This window comes from Microchirus variegatus (assembly GCF_963457635.1).
Source record: "Microchirus variegatus genome assembly, chromosome: 11".
Classification (NCBI taxonomy): domain Eukaryota; kingdom Metazoa; phylum Chordata; class Actinopteri; order Pleuronectiformes; family Soleidae; genus Microchirus; species Microchirus variegatus.
Window position 1 is genome coordinate 22669485 of NC_139812.1, and position 20493 is coordinate 22689977.

Here is a 20493-nt window from a genome sequence, read left to right on the forward strand (position 1 = left end):
GAAAGGAGACTCAAGTATATTGTCATTATACCTTCTGTTTACCCTGGAAACATTATATAGCAAACATAGAGATGCAGCACATTTTACTCAAATGTTGTTTACTCTGAAACCATGAAGTACAGGAGAAGAAATATTAGTTTTATATTATAAGTTTTGAGCAGATCGTTCAATATACGGCAAAGTTGCAGGGCCACTTCCTGTTTTGTTAAATTCAAAATGGCTGACTTCCAGTTGTGTCATGTTCATGTCCGAAAAACGCGTTCGGGGTCGGAGTCTCGTGTCACGTATGGAGTTCCAAGCCGATCGGTCAATGTGCGGCGACGTTACGGGGGAACTTCCTGTTTCGTGGGCAAATGGTCAAAATTTGCCAACGTTCCCATGGTTGCCATGGCCACGCCCCTTTTTCTAGTGCAAAGAAACGTTTCTACCATTAACGTGTTTAACGTTTGTTCATTTACGAAACAAGCAAATCACCAAGATGGACGCCTAATTCAAAATGGCCGACTTCCTATTGGGGTGTGGCCATGGTCCCAGCACCGACTTGGGCTGTGACATGTTTACACACATGCAGTTTTGTGGAATTTGGTGCAAAGTGGTGGTATTTTGCGCCACTTTTACTTATTTACGTAACATTTTTTTTGCCAGATCTGATTTGCCTGCCCACGTTTTTAGGGAGAAAATAATTTATTCAGGATTTCCAACAGGCCAATGTGTAACTCCTATGAAAACAGTGCAGATGCGAAGCTTTTTGAACATATTTGCAGTGTCTGAATAAAATAAAAACAAACAGTGGGAGTGCTTTCAGGATATATTTTCAGTCCTCCTCCACCCTTCATGCTCATCACCATAAACATTTACTGTACTGAAGTGTGTGTCGAGCAGCAGCAGCAGCAGCTCCCTGGAAAGCGATGAATCTTTAAAGCATGGGGGGGGGGGGACCCCTCTCTTCTTTGACTCTCACAGCTTTTACTTCGCAGAGGTAAATATTTTCATCGCTGGCAGGCGACGCTCTGAACTCCTCCACTGAAATCTGTTCGTCCTCACTGCGGCGCCAAGCTCGTCCTCCTTTCTCAATGACATAAAAATAACTTCAAGTATATAAAACGTGTGTCTGGATCATAGACTGTGTATGAAAAGTGGATAAAATCGTCGGCTTGTGAAGCCTCTAATATCATCATTTTTGACCCCTCGCCACCAAAATATAAATCATCTGGAGCCGTAAAAACCTATTTGAGCCATAAAATGAATGTATAAAATTTTATATATTACTAAAATGTGTTGCTTTTGTGAAATTTAAGAACCCTCGACAAAGGAAAACACACTGTTTTGTGTGCACATGTACGTCTTTTTGTGTCCTTCCATGATTTGTGGACCCACTTTGAACTGACCTAAATTTGTGGATCCAAATGATTTTTTCTTCATGTACGACACATGACCTCATTTAACTGTTGCGAATGACTTTTATATGTTTCACACTCAAGTCTGTTGTTGAGTTTGGCAGGTTTTTAAACGTCACATTTGACCTACACATACAGTCTTAGAAATAAGGGTTCCAAAAGGGTTCTTCTACAAGGGCTGAGGTTCTACCTGGAACCAATTGCTTCTGAAAAAACCTTTTCCGAAGAAAGGGTTTTTCAAGGGTTCTTGGTAACACTTATGGTTCCAGTAAGAACCATTTTGATCCAGAGAACCCTATAAAACCCCTTTCCTGAATAAAGGGTTCTTGGTGGAACCCTCCAAAACAAGCCGAAGAACCTTGTATGGTTCGACTTAGCACTTTTATTTCTAAGAGTGTAGGATGCGATGCATATTTTTAGTTGACGAAATATTAAAAGACTTTTGTAAATAAGAGGTGTTTGAAAGAAACTTTGAAAGACAAACATTTAAATAAAGTAATTGATTTCTTCTGTAGAAGGAGCCTTAAACTAAACTAACGATTGAGATCTTTAACTCCTCAGGAGTTTACTGTGTTTTTCCAAATAAGGTCATTTTCCCATGGACTTCCATTCAAATGGAGCTTGTTTGAAACCGGTGGTATCACCCCCTGGTGGCTATTCAATAAATTGCTACTTCCTGTTTAGAATCACCTTGCAAACCTTCCACGACTTCCTCAGTCGCCCGAGCCTCATAAATGATTGTCAGTTATGCCGTTTAACCTTGTTGTGCCTAATAGAGTTATGCATCAGTGGGATAGAATCTCAAAGGGTTTATGACCGGAGCATTAATCCAACACCTCATCTGTCTCCCTTTTTTTTGTTTTGTTTTGGTTTTTTTCTCTGATGCTTCAGCTCCTCGTGCATTATTTAGCAGACTTTCTGCTGTTTGTGTTGCTGCCAGAACCGATGAGGAGCGCATTCTGCTGCTGAGCTGACAAGACTGGAAATCAATGATTTCATAAAAAGAGTGACTGCAGAGGACGTATTCGGGGGGGGGGGGGATAAATAAATTCACCTGAGTGTACAATAAAAGGGAGCATGAAAGACCCGGACAGCACGGTGACAAGTTTAGCCTGACGGCAGATAAGCTGCATCACAGGATTCACACATCAGCAATTTGATGAAAAGGCTGCTGGGTTGTTTTTTTTTCTTTTTTTAATACACAGAAGTGATGAAGGATTAGGAAGCAGGATGAGAACTGGAGCTCTGATTTACCTGATAACATCATATCTGATCTCTGGTTAAACAGAGTTGGGGGGGAAGCTAGCTCTCTGAATCATGAAACGAGGCAGACTTTGGGCCAATTCCTATCTTAACCCTCAAGCTCAACCCTTAATCTTAACTGGCCCTCAAAACCAAGTGTTGAGGGTTATTTTGTCACATAGAAATGGGACACTCCTTAAATGCAGATACGTCTTCAGACTGTAGGGGGCAGAATAACGTGAAAGCTGCGTCCAGTCTGTCGACTCCAAAAAAGAAGAAGAAGAAGAACACATTTACGTCAGGATTATTTATTACGATCCGTTTGTCAGTCAAGTTATTAGGTTGTCAGTTAGTTATAAGATGATACCACAACCACAGACATATTCAGCTGACAGTTACCACACACCACGACTTATTGAAAAGTAAACCATAGCAAACCATCGCTTGTCCGCACCGGCCGACTATTGACAAAAGATCGTAAACTAAAAATAAATGTTACACAACAATGACGTCAATAATCCATAATATGGGCCTAAACTAAGATAATACAATGGTTTTCATCATTTTTATATCTCTATTAACAAAGAAAATACTTTTGTATTTGTAGCATACTCGTTTCGCTGCTTTCGGCGCCATCTTTGTTATGTCAAAACATGCAATGCATTCTGGGTAGCCCTTGCTCCCAAGTGTGGTCTCGGAAAATCTCAATATTGAGGGCGATACAGCCCTTAAACTCGCCCCTCAACTTAATTTTTCTGAGAATCGGGACAGCACTTGCACTAGAGGGAGTGCACGTTTAGGGTTAAGATGGAGGGTTAAGATTGAGGGTTAAGCAAGGAATTGGAATTCACCCTTATTCCTTGCTGCACCGATCACACACTGTAAACCGCCAATGATTGTGTTAGCGCGAGCGAAAGTGGACTTTTAACATACACGTAAACGTGTTAGTCCAGCTGAAATTTGAGCTCAATCGAATCTCTCAAAGTCGGTCGAAACGCGCCCCAGATAATGCATTTTAGAGTCGAGTTACTACTGCAGGTGTATGTGCAGACACATCTGAGCAAAAGACCAGCATTGACCCAGAAATTAGAAAGGAAACCAGAACTCGGACAAGAGTTTATGGTCTACCAGCTCATAGTAGTTTTCATATTTTAGAACAGGGGTTCTCAAAGTTTTGATACCTGAGGGTATCTATATCCAGTAATGTCCAATAAACGTTTAACAAGCTTAGTAGATCCTGGATTAAAACTATCAACTGTAATGTTTCTGCGGGCCGCCATTGGCTCGCGGGCCGCACTTTGAGAACCAATGTTTTAGAAGGTTCATGAATGTACGAATCTGACTTAAGTCCTAAATTTGAAGACTTGAGACTCGACTTGACTGAGACTTGAGTGAAATTACTCGAAACGAACTTGACGTCAAATATCGAGAAGTCAACGCTATATAATTTGTTTTTGAAACGCGGTCTGAAAACGCTTGACTGCTTTTGCTATACCTTGCGTAACGAAACCTGGCAACCGAGCGGCACCAACGCCGCTACGTGACATTTCATTCGTGACGGGAAGGTAATACAGGAAGTCAGTTAGTCGGTTTGCTGTTTTAATCAAACGCTAGTTAGCATCTCAGTGGGTTAAAAGCTGGTTATGATTAGTGCGTGGAACGTGACATTTTTTTAAAAATGAAGGTCTTTTTTATGCATATTTAAAATTGGGATAGCTGGGAAAATCATCTTCATACAACTTGACTTGTAACTTGCTTGATTTAATGCAGGGACTCAACTTCACTTGATTCTGACTTCAGACTTGAATACATGTGACTTCCTTCCGTCTCTGCTCAATGCGTTCACAAGGAGAATTGAAAATCACCTAAATACAAACTGGCAGAAATAGTGAATATCATCCAATTACCACCGCAAAGGTGCCCAGCATTGGTTAATAGATCGATTTCTTATCCACTGGAAAAAGTATAGTCCTGATGAGTCTCTCTGTTTGAAAGAAATCCCACAATGTCACAGATCTTATGTGAAAGACAGGTGTTGTTTGGTGGACTGGATGAAGAAGCACAGAGACGAGAAAATGGTTGAAATGAGCGTAGACGTGTGTGTGTGCGCGTGCGTCCATGTGACAGGTCACGTGTGTGATTGACGGGTGTTCCTGGGTAAATGTCAGCTGTCGGATGCGGTTTGCCTTCACTGTAGTTATCCCGGGAGGTCTATACACGGTGACAGCAGGGGGGGTGGGGGGTTGGTAGTCGGAGGCTCATCAGCAGCAAAAGGACACGGCGATAACACTGTGTGCAGGTTCATCTAATGCATGCATGCGTGGAGCTTTACACTTGACCTTTTGTCACAATTATCCGACTTAAGCGGATCCGTCCACCCGTGGCGAAACGGCACCGCGCCGTAATGTGCAGCGCCACATATTCTGCATTAGAAAAAGCCCCAGGTGTCGTAAAACTCAGCCCACGCAGACAGACCCCAGGTCTCTGGTTCTCATGTCTAACAGATCATACGTGTGGTAGAGAAGCATCTACTGCTGCTTATGGACTAGGAGTAAAACATTCTCCTGATCTGGATGACAATGGTTTTAAGAATAAAGTAACATCAGCATAATTGTTACCCTCAAAGGTCCAGATGTAACTGTCATACAGAATAAATGTAACTAAATGTAACCAAATATAACGTAAACTAAAGGTAACATATGCTAAATAACTTTCTGTATTTATTTCTTATTCAAGTTACAAATGTGATGCATTATAGATTTAACCCGGTCCGCGATGATGCTGTCACTTTTTGCCGGGTAACGCAATCGCCATGCATTATGGGAAATGTATGCATTGATGGTCAACGCACACCTTTAAGCAGCATAGACTTATTTTAACACAGATTTTAAGACTAATAAATCAATCGCAGGCCACATAAAATGACGTGTCAGACCACATCTGGCCCCCGGGCCTTGAGTTTGACACGTGTGGTTTAGAGTTAATGATTTAGCAACAGAAAAAAAGTGATTCAGGTTAAAATAATCTGCTTCATCATCGTGGTTCAAATAAACCAACGCTGAAGGCCGACTCTCACCCTGTTTGACGAGGACTTTTCAAGGACTTTTCCCCAAAAATTCAAGGACCAAATGTGCCGACACAGCTTAAGATGGGCGGGCAACTTTGTAAGAGCCGCTTCGTCCACTTTTATCGATTTGCAGCACGCTCTGCATCTGGACAAGTAGATTGTCCTTGGGATCTCGGTCAAAGTCAGTCTTTGTAATTGTCTTTGTTGAGCCAGAGATCCTGGAAATTGTATTTCCCAGGCATCACGTCATCATTTGCTCACTCTTGCTTAACGTTACTCGCTCGCCGTTCTCGCGTCAGCGGCGGAGAAACACCGCTAGTCATTATGACCCAACGTTTGTCCTGTGGAGGCCAAGTCTACGTAGCAGCAGTAGGTGGCATTGTAAAAAAAAAAAATCAAGCACTTTCAATGACCTGTGTCTATTTAGGGCATATTTCACCACATTTCAAGGATTTCAAGGACCCGTTGGAGCCCTGGTTGTGGGCCAGTTGCTTTGTTGAGGAAGTTGAGGAACGTTCAGGTTTCCAAGCAGCAGCAGAAGCAGAAGCATGGGCAGCAGCCAATCAAATCATGTTATGCAAATGTTCCAACACAGATGCTTGGCAATCAAATTATGTTCACAGATTTTTAGCTCAGACCCTCCACACACCATGCACACGGAGCTCTGTGTTGCCAGTTGCTTACCACCTCCAACACCACACACAGAATAGAGCACTGATGTGTTTGTTGACCAAAAACCGTCCACCCCAACCTCAAAATGAGGGATTTTTTCTTCTTCTCATTTTAACCTCTCAGCAGGGACGCTCCATCATATAATTTCCTCCCACCTACATAAAAAGCTCACAGCCTCTTGGCTTCGGTTTAGTGATCACACGAGAGGCGCCTGAGATGAAACAAAACCCTCTTAACAGCATTATCGTCCTGTATGTTCTCGTCTTATCTGTATGCACACGAGGCTTCGAGGCACCAGAGGAGGGAAACTTGCCGATTCCTGAATTTCTGCGTGCACTTAGGGAGCTGAGCCGAGCTGAGCTGTGGAGACGAGGCAGAGCATCAAATAAACCGCCAGTCTGGTCGTCGTCTTCTTCACTTACATGGAGTCAAGTGTGATGCTTATGTAAGGGAGCTGGGCAAATAAAGGGTGAAGTCTGGGTTAGTGCTTTTGGGCGAGAGGGAAAATCATAATTGTTTATTCCTCAATGTATTACTTATAATACATTCAAGTTCAGGTATCAAAGGGAGGAAATGCTACCCATTAATTTTCCCTTTTCATCTGAACAAAATCTTTTGTCCACGTTGGACTTCGTACATCATAGTCGCGCACCATTATTCTCTTGTACAATGAAGGTGGCGGACAAAAGGTCTTTATTTGTGTCAGCACTGAAAGGTTTATTGTGTATTATATATTATAATAATAAGAAGAAGAATAATTCCCCGTCTTTTACACAAAAGGCTCCAATGCCACTTTTCACTGATGGAAAACATGGATAGAAGATAAAAAGCCCTGTTGAAAACTGCACTCAACCATGTAAATGAATGAAGTATCACTATATGTTATATGTTATATTATTTATTAAGAGGTACAGGACACACACGTTGACAAGTGTTTATAGGTTTACACGCGCACACGTAACAGATATGTACGTACTCCATATACTATGTACCGCCATAAAAATCACACTTGGTTCTCCCTGGGTTTAAGTGCACTCATGCCAGCCCCTGTACTCACTATCTATAAATAAAATCAGCGTTTTGTGCCTCTCCAGCCCCTGGAGGTAATGAGAAAACAGTCTGCAACTCACCAGAGAATCTGGTACAAACAAGCAGGAACCTTCACACTTCACTGACGACACCCAAGTCAACTGGAAAACACAGTCGTACACAGTCGGCACAGGGGGAAATCAATGAGGTTCCCATGGAAGGCTTTACAAGATGGATCATAATCATTTGAGACGGGGAACGTTTGAGAAGAACGTAATCAAACGGAAATCAGAAAACTAGTTTGGTTCATAAAATATATATAAAAAAACTGCTGAGAATTAATTTAGTCATCTATTTTTAATAAACCTTTGTCTTTTAACGTGAGCCACACATTTACTGTTGCTGAATTCAAACAAGAACATCACAGTTCTGCACAGTTCTTCTGACTTGTGACCTGAATGTGCTAATTTAAAATCAGAGCTGCCATGGCACACTTTATATCTGCTGCTAGGTGTAGCTGCTGCTTGATCACGTCGGCTGCATTAGTCGGTGCTTCGTTACTGAGAAGTCTCGTGTCAAAATGTCACCATCTATATACGATATAAAGGAGAGAAGACGTGGTCATTATCAGAGCCGGACAGTAACCGAGTACATTTACGAGGGATCTGTACTTTATGCTGTGCTCGAGTATCATTTTTGGGGAGTACTCGTGGATGAAGAAGCAGTAGGTCCATCCCGGGAATGTGCCAACACGTGGCCCCACCTCGCCAGACTATTTAAATTTTCTGAACAAGTTAATGACGGTGTTCGCTTCAAGTGACCCTGTTCACATCGAGGGAGAACTACAGTAATGGAAAACTAACCGAACCGCGTAGAGCCGTGCCGTGCCGTGCCGTGCCGTGCCGGGACTATATCGTGGAAAAGCGCCATTTGATTACACAGCCGAGACACGATCTCCACAAAACCCTCCCTCAGGTGCTAAAATATGAACCCATTTCAATTTCCTGACCAAATCCTCTTGTATCAGTTACTGTAGCCACAGAAGCTGATCTCATGCAGGCAGTGAGTGAGTGAGGGAGTGAGTGAGTCACTCTGGCTCAAACCCAAAGGTAATAACACTTAGGTGGCATTTACTGTGGGGACAGCCAGTGCCACTTAAGAGTTATTGTTAGTTTTAAGAGGGAGGGAGGGGGGAGGGGGGGTTTGATTTATTGAACCTGTCTTGCAGAATCTCAAAAGCCTTACACACTCTCATAATAATTTAAGAGGTGTAGTGCATTTTCAAGAGACTTCATTATGACCAAACCCGCAGCCCTTTACATTTCACACTATCCTGTTTTACATCACGATGAAGGGAAAAGTGAAACTGCTGCCGGAAAAACTTCCAGGTGTTTTACTCCGGCAGGACACACATGGTGCATTTCTGCATGGTTTGGTTTTTAGATTTCGTCTTCTGTGTGCAGCCAACAGAGAAGCTCCAAGATGTTGAGGCATCTGTGAAGTGGAATGGTGTCAAATGAGCCTTTAAGTCAACACTTAAGGCTCACATAGAGTGGTCCTGTTGCACATATATGTGAGTTATGGAGGTCTACTTACATACATTTACTTGTTTTTATGCTCAAAAACCTCCTAGTTGCTGTAAATGAGCCCATAGAAATCTCTCCTCACTGAAGCTCTCCTCAGCCGCAGTGTTTCAGACTGAACTCTCACCCCCAGAAGACAGACTTTGTTGTGATTGGCCAGCCAGTGTAGAGCCTTCCCAACTGTCTTGTGATTGGCCAGTACCCGGAAGGGACATATTCAGCACACCAGCTCTCAGAAGCGCAGCTCCCCCCTCTGGAACGGTGGATGCACTGCTACTCATTATCAAAACACTGTTTTAACAATGTTTAACAATGGTTTCGTCACCTCACGAGTCCCTTTTATGACTTTGACCCAGAGTCAGAAAACACTGTCGCTCGTGAAACACCTCCACAACGGACATTATTCTTCTTCTGTGGTTCAATGTACGCAACCGGATGTGCCCGGACTAGTGCCCGGAGCAGGAGGATCTGCTGTTCAGGAGAACCGCTGTTTACGTAACCAGAAGGGTTTTTTTCAGAGATCTCGCTGAGCCCGAGATTACAATAAAACACAGCGTTCTCAGCAGTGACTGAACTGTTTGTTTTGAACCTTCAGGGCTTCTTAAACGAGCTTATGTCGCAGATACACACCAAAAAAAACAATAATAGTTCATTGGAACTTCCGGTCTAGGTCCGCCTTTAAATCAGATCCTCTTTCTGCAGCACATTCGCTTGTGGCTGTTGTACTGCAGTGGGATGCAGCTGTCACTGTGCAAACAGTCCACGATGAAAGGCAGTTTCTTTCCTTTTCTTCTACTCGATTACAGCCCACCTAAAGACTCTGGTCGCCGGCCAAGACGCCCAGCGGCACAACCAAGCAACGCGTCCAAATCCTGACTAACAGGACCACGTCTCTCTCTGCGTCGCCAAACAAGAGGCTGCAGGATATTTGCAACCTCCACATAATCTGGAGCGAGATAAGGAACTACTTGTGCCCGACTAGAAAGTCTAATGGATTTCTGATTCCCTCTTATCATCATTCGGTCTATTCTAAATATCAGAAAAGCACGAGCTGCCGCGCGATATCAAAGTCAGAGCGAGTGCGATAGAGCGAGCGACGACAATTTACTGTCTGGGTAGTCCTTAATGGAATGTTTGGCTCCAGTGCTGCACATGCCCATTATCCACAATTATGTTGTGTATGCAGTAGTGGCAAAGGAGAAAAAAAAAAAAGGCACAAAGACATTCATGAAGTGTTAAAATCCCACTGGAGCGTTGCCACCTTGAGACGCGGAGGCTTAAATCAAAACGTTTCTCTGAACCTGAGCAGAAGAACACATTACATCATAATAACAATTACCCAGAAGCTGCAGCGACGACGCTTCCTCCTGCCCTCTACATATTTAATCCACCGGCATTGACAAAGGGATGTGATGTGTTGTTTTTTTGTGCTGGAAATAAGTGTTTTCAGTTCATTAAAATCTAAGCGACGGGGATAACGTGTACAGGCAGGACTGGTACTGGGTGGTCCAGACCTGCCTGAGTGCAGATGCATGTGGATTCTCCATTTCTGTGCCTCAATCACGAGTGGTTTTTTTTTGTGTGTTTTAATAAAGGAAGATTTAATTTACTGTTGATTCGCTTTTATTAGACACAGCAGATTTGATCCGTCATGCACATACGCCGCGCTCTCCCCGACGTTTCCTGTAATTTCACGCTGAAATTAAGACGGACGGTGATCGCCGAGATAATCGGCGTTGTCGTCGTCCTAATTGTGTCTGTGATTGAATCTCTGGATTTTCTGTTCTGCCAAACGGATGAGAGCTGCATGTGCTGCAGAGGCGCAGCTTGTGAACAGACAAGGCAGGCAACTGCTTGGGGCTCCCGAGCCTATAGGGGCCCCCCCGACACTCGGAGCCTGAGGGCTGTTTTTACTGAAATGTGCAGTGACCAGCCGCCTCCCCGTCCCCCTTAAACAACAATGGGTGATTTGCAATGACATCTCAGTAGGAAACCTCCCTAAAGGGGCCCCACCTCACTTTAACCGATTATTTACAGTGTAATGCATATCTTTTTTACTTAGTTTATAAATGTTTTTTTTCAGTTATTTACAGTATTTTATTCTATTATTCTATATACTGTATTTATATTGTTTTATAATGTAGGTTCTTTACAGATTTTTATTAGGTTTATATAGTTTTTTTTAAAGCTATTTACAGTATTTTATTGTTCTTTACATTTATATTTTCACATACTTTTTAATTACAGGGTTTTTCCATGTTATTTCATTCATTTCGGAAAAAAAAAATACATTTTGAACATTTTTCGTTGGTGTCAGATTCTTTATAACATAATGGTGATGAACACTGGTTGAAAGGAAGGGCCCCCTGGGAATGTTTGCTTAGGGCCCCTACAGAGTCTAGAATCGCCTATGTGCATGTGACAAACGATGAGATGTCATAACTGCAATGTTTACAGTATCAACAGTTAACTGCAGCTGCCTCTGCTGCTCACCCATTTATTTATGTATTTATATTCCTCCGGATTTGGTGCATTAGTGGAATTAAAAGTGTCGAGTGCACCTGTCAGATTAAAGGATTGAAGGTGTTTTCCTGTTGACTGTGACTGTTAAATCTAATCGCCTTCGTCTTCCCCGTGAAAGTAAATTGAAAAAAAGTGCGGGGAGCTATTTTTATTGGAAGTGAACGAGGCTCTTATCCAGGACCTGCTTTTACATTTTGGTGAGAGAATAAACATGAAATATTTACAGCAGCGTGTGTTGTCTGTGTGTTTGTGTGTGTGTGTTTGTGCTTGTGCATGAAGAGGCTCCTCTTTTATGTCGCGCAGCTTTGATTATTGCTTTCAGCGCTGGATTAATATTCAGTACTCAGCTCTCGGGAGATGTTGTGTCATCTGAATACCTATAATCGGTCAATGGCGGCCCCTTTTTATACATCGACCAACAAATTCCCAGATCTACTGGTTTTCTTCTCGTTCAGATCTTTTATTTTCTTTTTTTAAGACCAACACAGCAGCAGCAGCAGCAGCAGCTAATTAAAAGTTGATCCAGTAATCAGCAACTCTCGTTAATAATCAGATTTCAGTTGAAGAGGTTCACAGTTTTAATGATGTCAGAAATAGGACTACAAATAATTACCTTCTTATCCGCGTGGGTTTGTCTGTTCATTTCTCCTTCACTTAACAACTTCCTGCACTCTTAGAAATAAGGGTTCCAAAAGGGTTCTTCTACTTGGGCTGAGGTTCTACCTGGAACCATTTGCTTCTGAAAAACCCTTTCTCTGTTACCAAGTTTCTTGGTCACACTAATAGTTCCAGTAAGAACCATTTTGATCCAGAGAACACTTTAAAACCCATTTCCTGAATAAAGGGTTTTAAAAGGGTTCTCGGTGGAACCCTCCAAAAGGGTTCTCCTATGAGGACAAGCCGAAGAACCTTATATGGTTCTACTTGGCACTTTTATTTCTAAGAGTGTGTCTGCAGTTTTAAAATAGGTCAATGTGAAATGTTCTATTACATTTAGGTAAGAATGAACCCACTGATGACAAACTTTGATGTGTATATATGCAGAATCAGACACTCAGGCTAAATTTAATCTGGATCTGATCCAGATTATGTGTACAGTTTGTCATGCTTCTGTAAGAAATAAGGTCACAGCTACAAACCGGTAAAGTTCTACACAGATCTAGAAAGTCTTCTGGATCCAGTCGATCAAAATGTCAAAAAAAATAGCGTTACAAATAATTATCTCCTCTGCCCAAGGAGGTTACGTTCTTATTTGCGTGGGTTTATCCGTACGTTTCTCCTTCTCTTAACGACTTCCTGTCTGCAGTTTTCAAAAATAGATCAATCTGAAGTTTTCTATGCGATCGTCCAATTAGGGTCACATTTTCAAGAAATCCCAAACTAAACAAAACACAACAAAATAATTTTGTGTGTATATGCGGAATCAGACACTCTACCAACAGACTAAATCCAGATTATGTGTATATCTCAGTCGCGCTCATGTATGATGGTAATAGCAACAAACGGGTAAAGAAAGTCTTCTGGATCCAGTGGATCAAAAATGTTAAAAATTTCACGTGCTGATTTGTCAATTATTGATTCAGAATACACGGATTCCGTAAAATGCAAAAAAAAAAACGAATGTAAAATATCAATCAGTGTCAACTCAACTTCAAAAACACAAGATAGTCACGTAATTATCACACTGAAGAAGCAAGAACCTGATTTTTATTTGCTCTAAAATCCCCAATCAAATCGATTGATCCGCTTATCAAAAATCAATTACTCGTCACAGACCAGGTTAGAAATAAAGGACGTCCCCCCCCCCCCCCCCCCCTCCCAGTCGCCCAACTCCCAGTGATGCCTCGTCTCCATTTCAACACCACAACACAGAGACCACTGTTGCTACGGCAGCGAGCTGAAATCAAAGCTGTTTCTCTCGGTGATTTCCCTCAAGAGGCTCAGTGATTCATGTCTCAGATGCTTCTCCTGTCATCATCGTCATCATCATCATCAGCATCATCCTCATCAGCAGCGCCAGAGAAACAACTACCCCTGCCCCCTTTAATGCAAGCAACGGCCCTAAGGATACACTCACATGTACACACACACTTTACGACGAATACTCCCGGGAATATTGAAAATAAAGGTGTTTAAAGCAGCAGCTTTGATGTTAGATTGAGAAAAGAAAGAGCAGAACACTTCAGTGAGGAGAACTCTGCTCTACATACTCCAGTTGTTTGTGTTTCCTCTTTTTTTTAACACATCCACTCTCCAATATGCTTAATTGAGAGTGAATGTGCTGCTGAAAACAGTCAAACTACTCAGTTCTCAGGAGAGCCTGCTACCATTTTCACAATCATTCTGTTTTTTTCTTCATGGCAACAAGCCAGTATTTTTAAAGGTGCCATACGTAAGAATGTGGCCAAAAACGGTTACTACATTCAAATTCAAAATACAGAGGTCTTTTAGGTTTCGTTTTTCTGACGTAACTGGCAACCCGTGGTCGCTTGGCAGCTGAGACTCTACTGACTGCAATGATAAAACATGATTTCAAAACCGATATATGATTTGCAGTCTGCAAAATATTTTTTTTAATTCAAATATTTTGTCTGTACTGTTGTTGTTGGTGAGTTCAGTTTGTTATATGAACATTATTCCTGAGTCTCTGTGACATATTAGGAGGATTTTACGGCCAGTTGCTTTAGATTTATTACACAATGCACCTTTAAGATAGGTGTGTGAATATTGCGCCAAAAAAAGAGAAACCCCAAATCCCACCATAGCACGTATCGCATGGCGTCGTAACCCAAACCCTGGATCAGTTAAAACCCAATCTACAGGAGCCACATGCATCATAATCCGGCTGCACTATTGTCCAAATCCTGTCGGGATCATTAGTAATCATTTCACAGCGCCGCAGGCAAAACTGTGACTCTGTACATCCACACAGACACGGCGATACATCACAGAGCGTATGTAATCCCCGCAGGCTCTAATCAATCTCTGCAGCCCAGTTCAGTCTGTTCAGTGGGTGAATATGGACATCGATCAATCACCGACACTCCGCTCCAACTGCTTAATTCTCTTGTTTGTGAAATTCCCGCGGGACCGATCTGGGTATGCGTCTGAGGGCGGCCCATCCGTATGTGGGCCAGTATGATGGAGGAGGTCTGCACCAAACCTGCTGTGCTACGGACGACTAAAAACATTAATTGCCTGTAATTAACCGCGGGGCCAAAAACACTGTGATGTGGGAAGAGTATAGTAGCCTAGATTACACATGTGCACTGTGGACACAGGTTTGTTTTGACCCAGCTCCTCTGCTCTGCTTTCTCTTCACTGAGCAGTCGTAAAAAAGATCCAGTGCGTGAAAGAACTGTAGAAGTAGGACTGGAAACACTTACTCCATGAATCAATTACTAAATTAATCGGGAACTATTTTTGGTGTAGTGGTTAGCAGACGCGCAGCTTGTGAACAGGCAAGGCAGGCAACTGCTTGAGGCCCCCGAGCCAATAGGGGGCCCCCGACACTCGGAGTCATAGGGCTGTTTTTACTGAGTTGTATCACAAATGTGCAGTGAGCAGCCGCATCCCCGTCCCCCTTAAACAACAATGGTTGATTTGCAATGACATCTCAGTAGGAAACCTCCCTAAAGGGGCCCCACATCATTCCCATGATCCCACCTCACGTTAACCTGCAAGTTATTTTCAGTGTAATATATGTATATTTTATACGTTTTTAGTTATTATATTTATTTACAGTATTTTATTGTTTGATGGATTTATATTGTCTTATAATGTGGGTTCTTTACAGTGTAATGTATATTTCTTTACTAAGTTTACATAGGTTTTTTTTTAAAGTTATTTACAGTATTTTATTCTTTACATATATATTTTTACTTACTTTATGTATTTTCAAAATTACAAGGTTTTTCCATGTTATTTCATTCATTTGGAATAAAAACCTTTTGACGTCATACATTTTTCTTGGTGTCAGATTATTGATAACATAATAATGGTGAACACTGGTTGGAAGGGCCCCCTGTGAATTTTTGCTTAGGGCCCCAACAGACTCTAGAATCGCCTCTGGTGGTTGGCAAGAAGACCCAGGTTGGAACGAGGGTCTTTCTGCATGGAGTTAGCATGTTCTCCCCATGTGTGCAGGGGTGTTCTCCGGGTTCTCCGGAGTCTAACAGTCCAAAAACATGCAATATGGGGATTAGGGATATTGGTCACTCTAAATTGACCGTAGGTGTGAGAGTGTGAGTGAATGGTTGTTTGTCTCTATATGTGTGGCCCTGCGATGGACTGGCAAACTGTCCAGGGTGTGACCCCGCCTATCGCCCAATGTCTGCTGAGATAGGCACAGCACCCCCCGCGACCCTCTGGTGGAGGATAAAGCGGTAGATAATGGATGGATGGATGGATTTTTATATATTCGGTGAAAAACAATATACCATATTGTTTTAATCCTCTGTATTCTACGGGTTAAAGAATTTAAAGAATTATGCTGATTTTTCAGCTTCTTCAATGTGAATATTTCCTGGTGGGTTTTTTGCTCCACATAACAAAGAAATCATTAAAAATGCATTCTCTTTGGCTTGTGGACAAAACGAGGCAAGAGAAACACTGATCAACATTTTTCAACATTTTACTGACCAAATGTTTACTTAATCAATCCAGAAAATAATCCACAGATTCATCGATTATGAAGATAATCGTTAGTAAACTGAAGTGTACAAACACCTTCGATGTATAAATAGTAGTTTTCATCACTACAGCATGAGCTCTTCATATTTACTGTACAGCAGGAGTGGGTCTTGTATTTAATGGACACAATAAACACCTTTTTGATTGAATGATAATTAAAACCCAGTAGTCAATGTGACATGCATGTTAGTCCGACAAATCAAGTTACTCTTAGTCGGACTAACATACCTGGATAATGCGATTCATAGTCAGATTACTCCTGCATGTACACTTAGTCGGACTTGAATCAGACTTTGCGTTCTGCGCGTGCACCGACATTGTAGTAGAAGGAGATGATGTATAAACTGCAGTACTGTTGCCGGAAAATCATACCTGTCTTTGGGAAGTTGTCTGTTTGCTTGTCTTAGTCGGACTATGGCCTTAGCTCGATTTAAACTGTGAGTGACTCTCTGCAGCCATGGTTTCCACAAATAGTTCATTCTTAACCACAATTTATGTGATTTTATTTAGACGCAAATCTCACAAAGGTAAAAAATCCTTCAAAAACAAATGTATGTGCTATAACTGTTAAGCCAATCCGTGTAGAAATCAGTTGACGGGGTGATTTTTAAGGAGAAAGTTGGAAAACTTCCCAGTGATGGCAGCCATTACATTTCCCCATAATCTGAATAATAATCGACTAGAAAACAGACTTATTTTAACTGCAGTTAAGTTTAACTTTAAATATGTGATTAAAATGTGGCATGAAATACTATTTAATTATCTGCTCTATATTTATATCCAAAAGTTTATGAGTTTTGTTTGTTTTTCTTATTTTTGAACTGTGGTTCCATTGAGTTTAAAGTGATTTATTGTTCCCCTCTAATAATAATAATTATAATAATGAAAGGTGGTTAATGCTAATCCCTCATATTTCCATTTTAACTACATTTAATACAATAGGTTATAGTGAATATTGTGGCGACCTAAATCCATTTCTGACTTCAAAGTGGGTGAAATATTTCCCATTATTTTGATGTTTCTTCATTTAAAATGTTCCAACTATAGAACAATTAAGTTACTTTGGATGATCAGGCTGAGAAAGTCTTCTTTTTTTATCTTTAATATACCGCATTCTCTCCATCATCATCACCACCATCATCATCACCATCATCATTCAGTGGCGGACTTACGTCTCTGAAGCGATTCCAGTGCTTGAGCTTGCGGCTGTACTGTGAAATGGTGGACAGCCACTGCTCGTCATCCATGAAATTCCCCGTCTTCTCCGCCTCCTTCGCGCTCTTGGCGGCGTCGGACGGGATGCTGGACGCGGTGGTGGAGGTGATGATGACGGTGGTGGTGGAGCTGAGCACCAGCAGCGGCACGACGAGGCACGCGATGTCCGTAAATCCCACCATGGCAGCGGAGGAGAAGAGGAGCGATCAGTGCTGGTTCAACACCGGCTGTCCGTGCAGGAGGAGGAGGAGGAGGAGGAGGAGGAGGAAGATGCTGAGGCTGCACTGACTCCACCAAACTGAACTGAACTGAGAGAGAGAGAGGGAGAGAGACTATACCTTTACAAGATGATGAGAGAGAGAGGGGGGAGGAGATAGATAGATAGATAGATAGATAGATAGATAGATAGATAGATAGATAGATAGATAGATAGATAGATAGATAGAACACAGAGAAAGTATTCAAATCCAGTATGAACCTGTTTCCATGATCAAGTGTTTACATATGGTACACTCTTAGAAATAAGGGTTCCAAAAGGGTTCTTCTACAAGGGCTGAGGTTCTACCTGGAACCATTTTCTCCTGAAAAACCTTTTCCCCGAGGTTTTTCAAGGGTTCTTGGTAACACTAATGGTTCCAGTAAGAACCATTTTGATACACAGAACCCCTTTAAAACCCATTTCCTTTTAAAAGGGTTCTTGGTGGAACCCTCCAAAAGGGTTCCAGGTGGAACCTTTATAAAAACAGATTCTACCTGGAGCCGAAAAGGGTTCTCCTATGAGGACAAGCTGAAGAACCTTATATGGTTCCACTTAGGACTTTTATTTCTGGATTGGATTTATCGTTGGTTTTGTATAAAGTACCTAAATGGGATAATTCAGTTAAAATATAAAAGAAACTTACCAGAAAATGACTTTGGTAGAAGTTGAAGTCACCTTAACAATGTTAGTACTTTGTGTAAAAGTATTTACTTTACTCTCAAATGTACGAGAGAAAAGAGCTTTATAAATACTACTTATGATTGTATTTCTTACACTCTTAGATATAAAAGGGCTTAGTAGAACCATATAATGTTCTTCGGCTTGTCCTAATAGGAGAACACTTTTTGGCTCCAGGTAGAACCTCTTTATAAAGGTTCCACCTTGAACCCTTTTGGAGGGTTCCACCAAGAACCCTCTTAAAACCCTTTATTCAGGAAAGGGGTTTTAAAGGGTTCTCTGGATCAAAATGGTTCTTACTGGAACCATTAGTGTTACCAAGAACCCTTGAAAAACACAGACAAGGATACAGACGGTAAAATCAGTGTCTTAATCCATAATCCATGTCTTTCACGTGTGTGCTCATATTTTTTAAGACTTATTAGGTACACACTAACACAAATATCCAAACAGCCAATCACATGTCAGCATCTTAGTGCTTTTAGGCGTGTAGACGTGGTGAAATGAAGCATGAGAATGAAAGGTGATTTAAGTGACTTGGTTGTTGGTGTCAGACTGGCTGAGTATTTCACAAACTGCTGATCGAGTGGAATTTTTAACACACAACCATCTCTAGAGTTTACAAAAAAAAGAGAGAAAATATCCAGTGTGGCAGTTCCCTGAGTGAAAATGTCTGTTTGCTTACAGAGGTGAGAGGGTAGTAGATGGGAAATGACAGAAAGGCAACAGCGACTCAAATAACCACTCCAATATCACCTGGAATCCTGAAAGCAGATGATACAGCAGCAGAAAAGCACGCAGGGTGATTTTATTACATGTACCTAATAAAGTGGCCAGTAAATGTAGGGTGCAAAATGGACACCAAAATTCAAAATGGCCGACTTCCTGTTGCGTTAAGGTCATGGTTACTGTTGACTTTTTTGTTCGTCTTGGTCTATGACATCTTACCACCAAGTTTGGGGAAATTCGGAGGAACTCAATTTTGCCTCTGTTTTCACCTTCGGGGGGCGCTATAGAGCCCTTGAGCTAATCACGAGTCCAGGAACTATGATCAATATCGCATTTTTGCCACACCTGACCTCCATGCAAAGAGGCTCGGGCCCTAATTATTGATAGTTAAGAGTAAAACTCTCAACATAGAAGCTAGAATATTTGTGGCTAATGCTAGGACGTTACTGTCTGTAAAGGTACACTGTGTGACATTTATTGGTAAAATTGCATTGTTGCTATATATTAGTGCTTTTCAATAGGTTAACGCATGACGCGTTTCCATTACAACTGACTGGAAAAAGACGCGCATGACGTCATGTTTACGTGCCGCGACACCGGAGTTAGCTGCATTAGCTCCTTTTAGCGACGTTATCGCGCCTACAGTCGAACTGGAGCGGTCTGTTTATTAAACGAAAAGTGCAGCGCTACAAATAACCTAACCTCAATACTGCGTATGTGTGCCCCTGTTCTTAAAGTTTAGCGTTACTTTAGAGACTAATTTTAACAATCGGGAGTAACGTAAACATGGCGTCACGCGCGTCTTTTTCCAGTCAGTCGTCATGGAAACGCTTTGTGCCATTGACGCGTTAACCTTTGACGGCACTACTATATATCACTCACTTAAATTTTGTTTATATAGCCTATCAACATCACACCCTAACCCTTCCAAGCTGGATAACCCGCGTAGCCTTCTGTTAGCCTCAAATCTCAGAAGACGTTTGAAGTTTGTCCAATGTGGGCTACTGTAAAAAAAACGTGGTGGTCCAAAACAGTGGCTGACCCAGCTCCTGATATAAATATAATAGGTACAAGTCCTACAGGTGTTTGTACGCTAATAAATAGCGATTATACGTATTTCATGTTCAATTTAAGCCCAATGAAAATACATTTTACGTACTGCACCTTTAACGCTGCTTTGCTCTGCAGCAGCTGTCTGACCTTAATTAAACTAAGAGAAATGAATCAAATTAAGCAAAAAAGGGACATTTGTGATTGAAATTATTAACATCTCGTATTTGAGCCAGACATGGAAGCAGCTGACATGTGAGAGGTGACGACGGTCACATGGTCCTGAACGTTTTAGAGGGAGGAGGGCAGAACATGACAGGCCAACAATGTTCTATTGGAGCCAGTTTATACAAAAAA

At 41.7% G+C, this 20493-nt stretch overlaps 2 protein-coding genes across 2 annotated transcripts in view; one reads left to right on the forward strand and one right to left on the reverse strand.

Annotated features, from left to right (window-relative positions):
- spock2 (SPARC (osteonectin), cwcv and kazal like domains proteoglycan 2) overlaps positions 1-17602 on the reverse strand; it is a gene marked incomplete at both ends in the record, with an annotated part of 39096 nt that extends 21494 nt beyond the window's left edge. Inside the window, one exon of the mRNA XM_083897432.1 lies at positions 17378-17602. Coding sequence (XP_083753558.1) covers positions 17378-17602 — 225 coding nt within the window. The remainder of the gene's footprint in view (positions 1-17377) is intronic.
- Positions 1-20493, forward strand: part of hif1an (hypoxia inducible factor 1 subunit alpha inhibitor) — a 265779-nt gene that overhangs the window by 173037 nt on the left and 72249 nt on the right. The window lies entirely within an intron of this gene.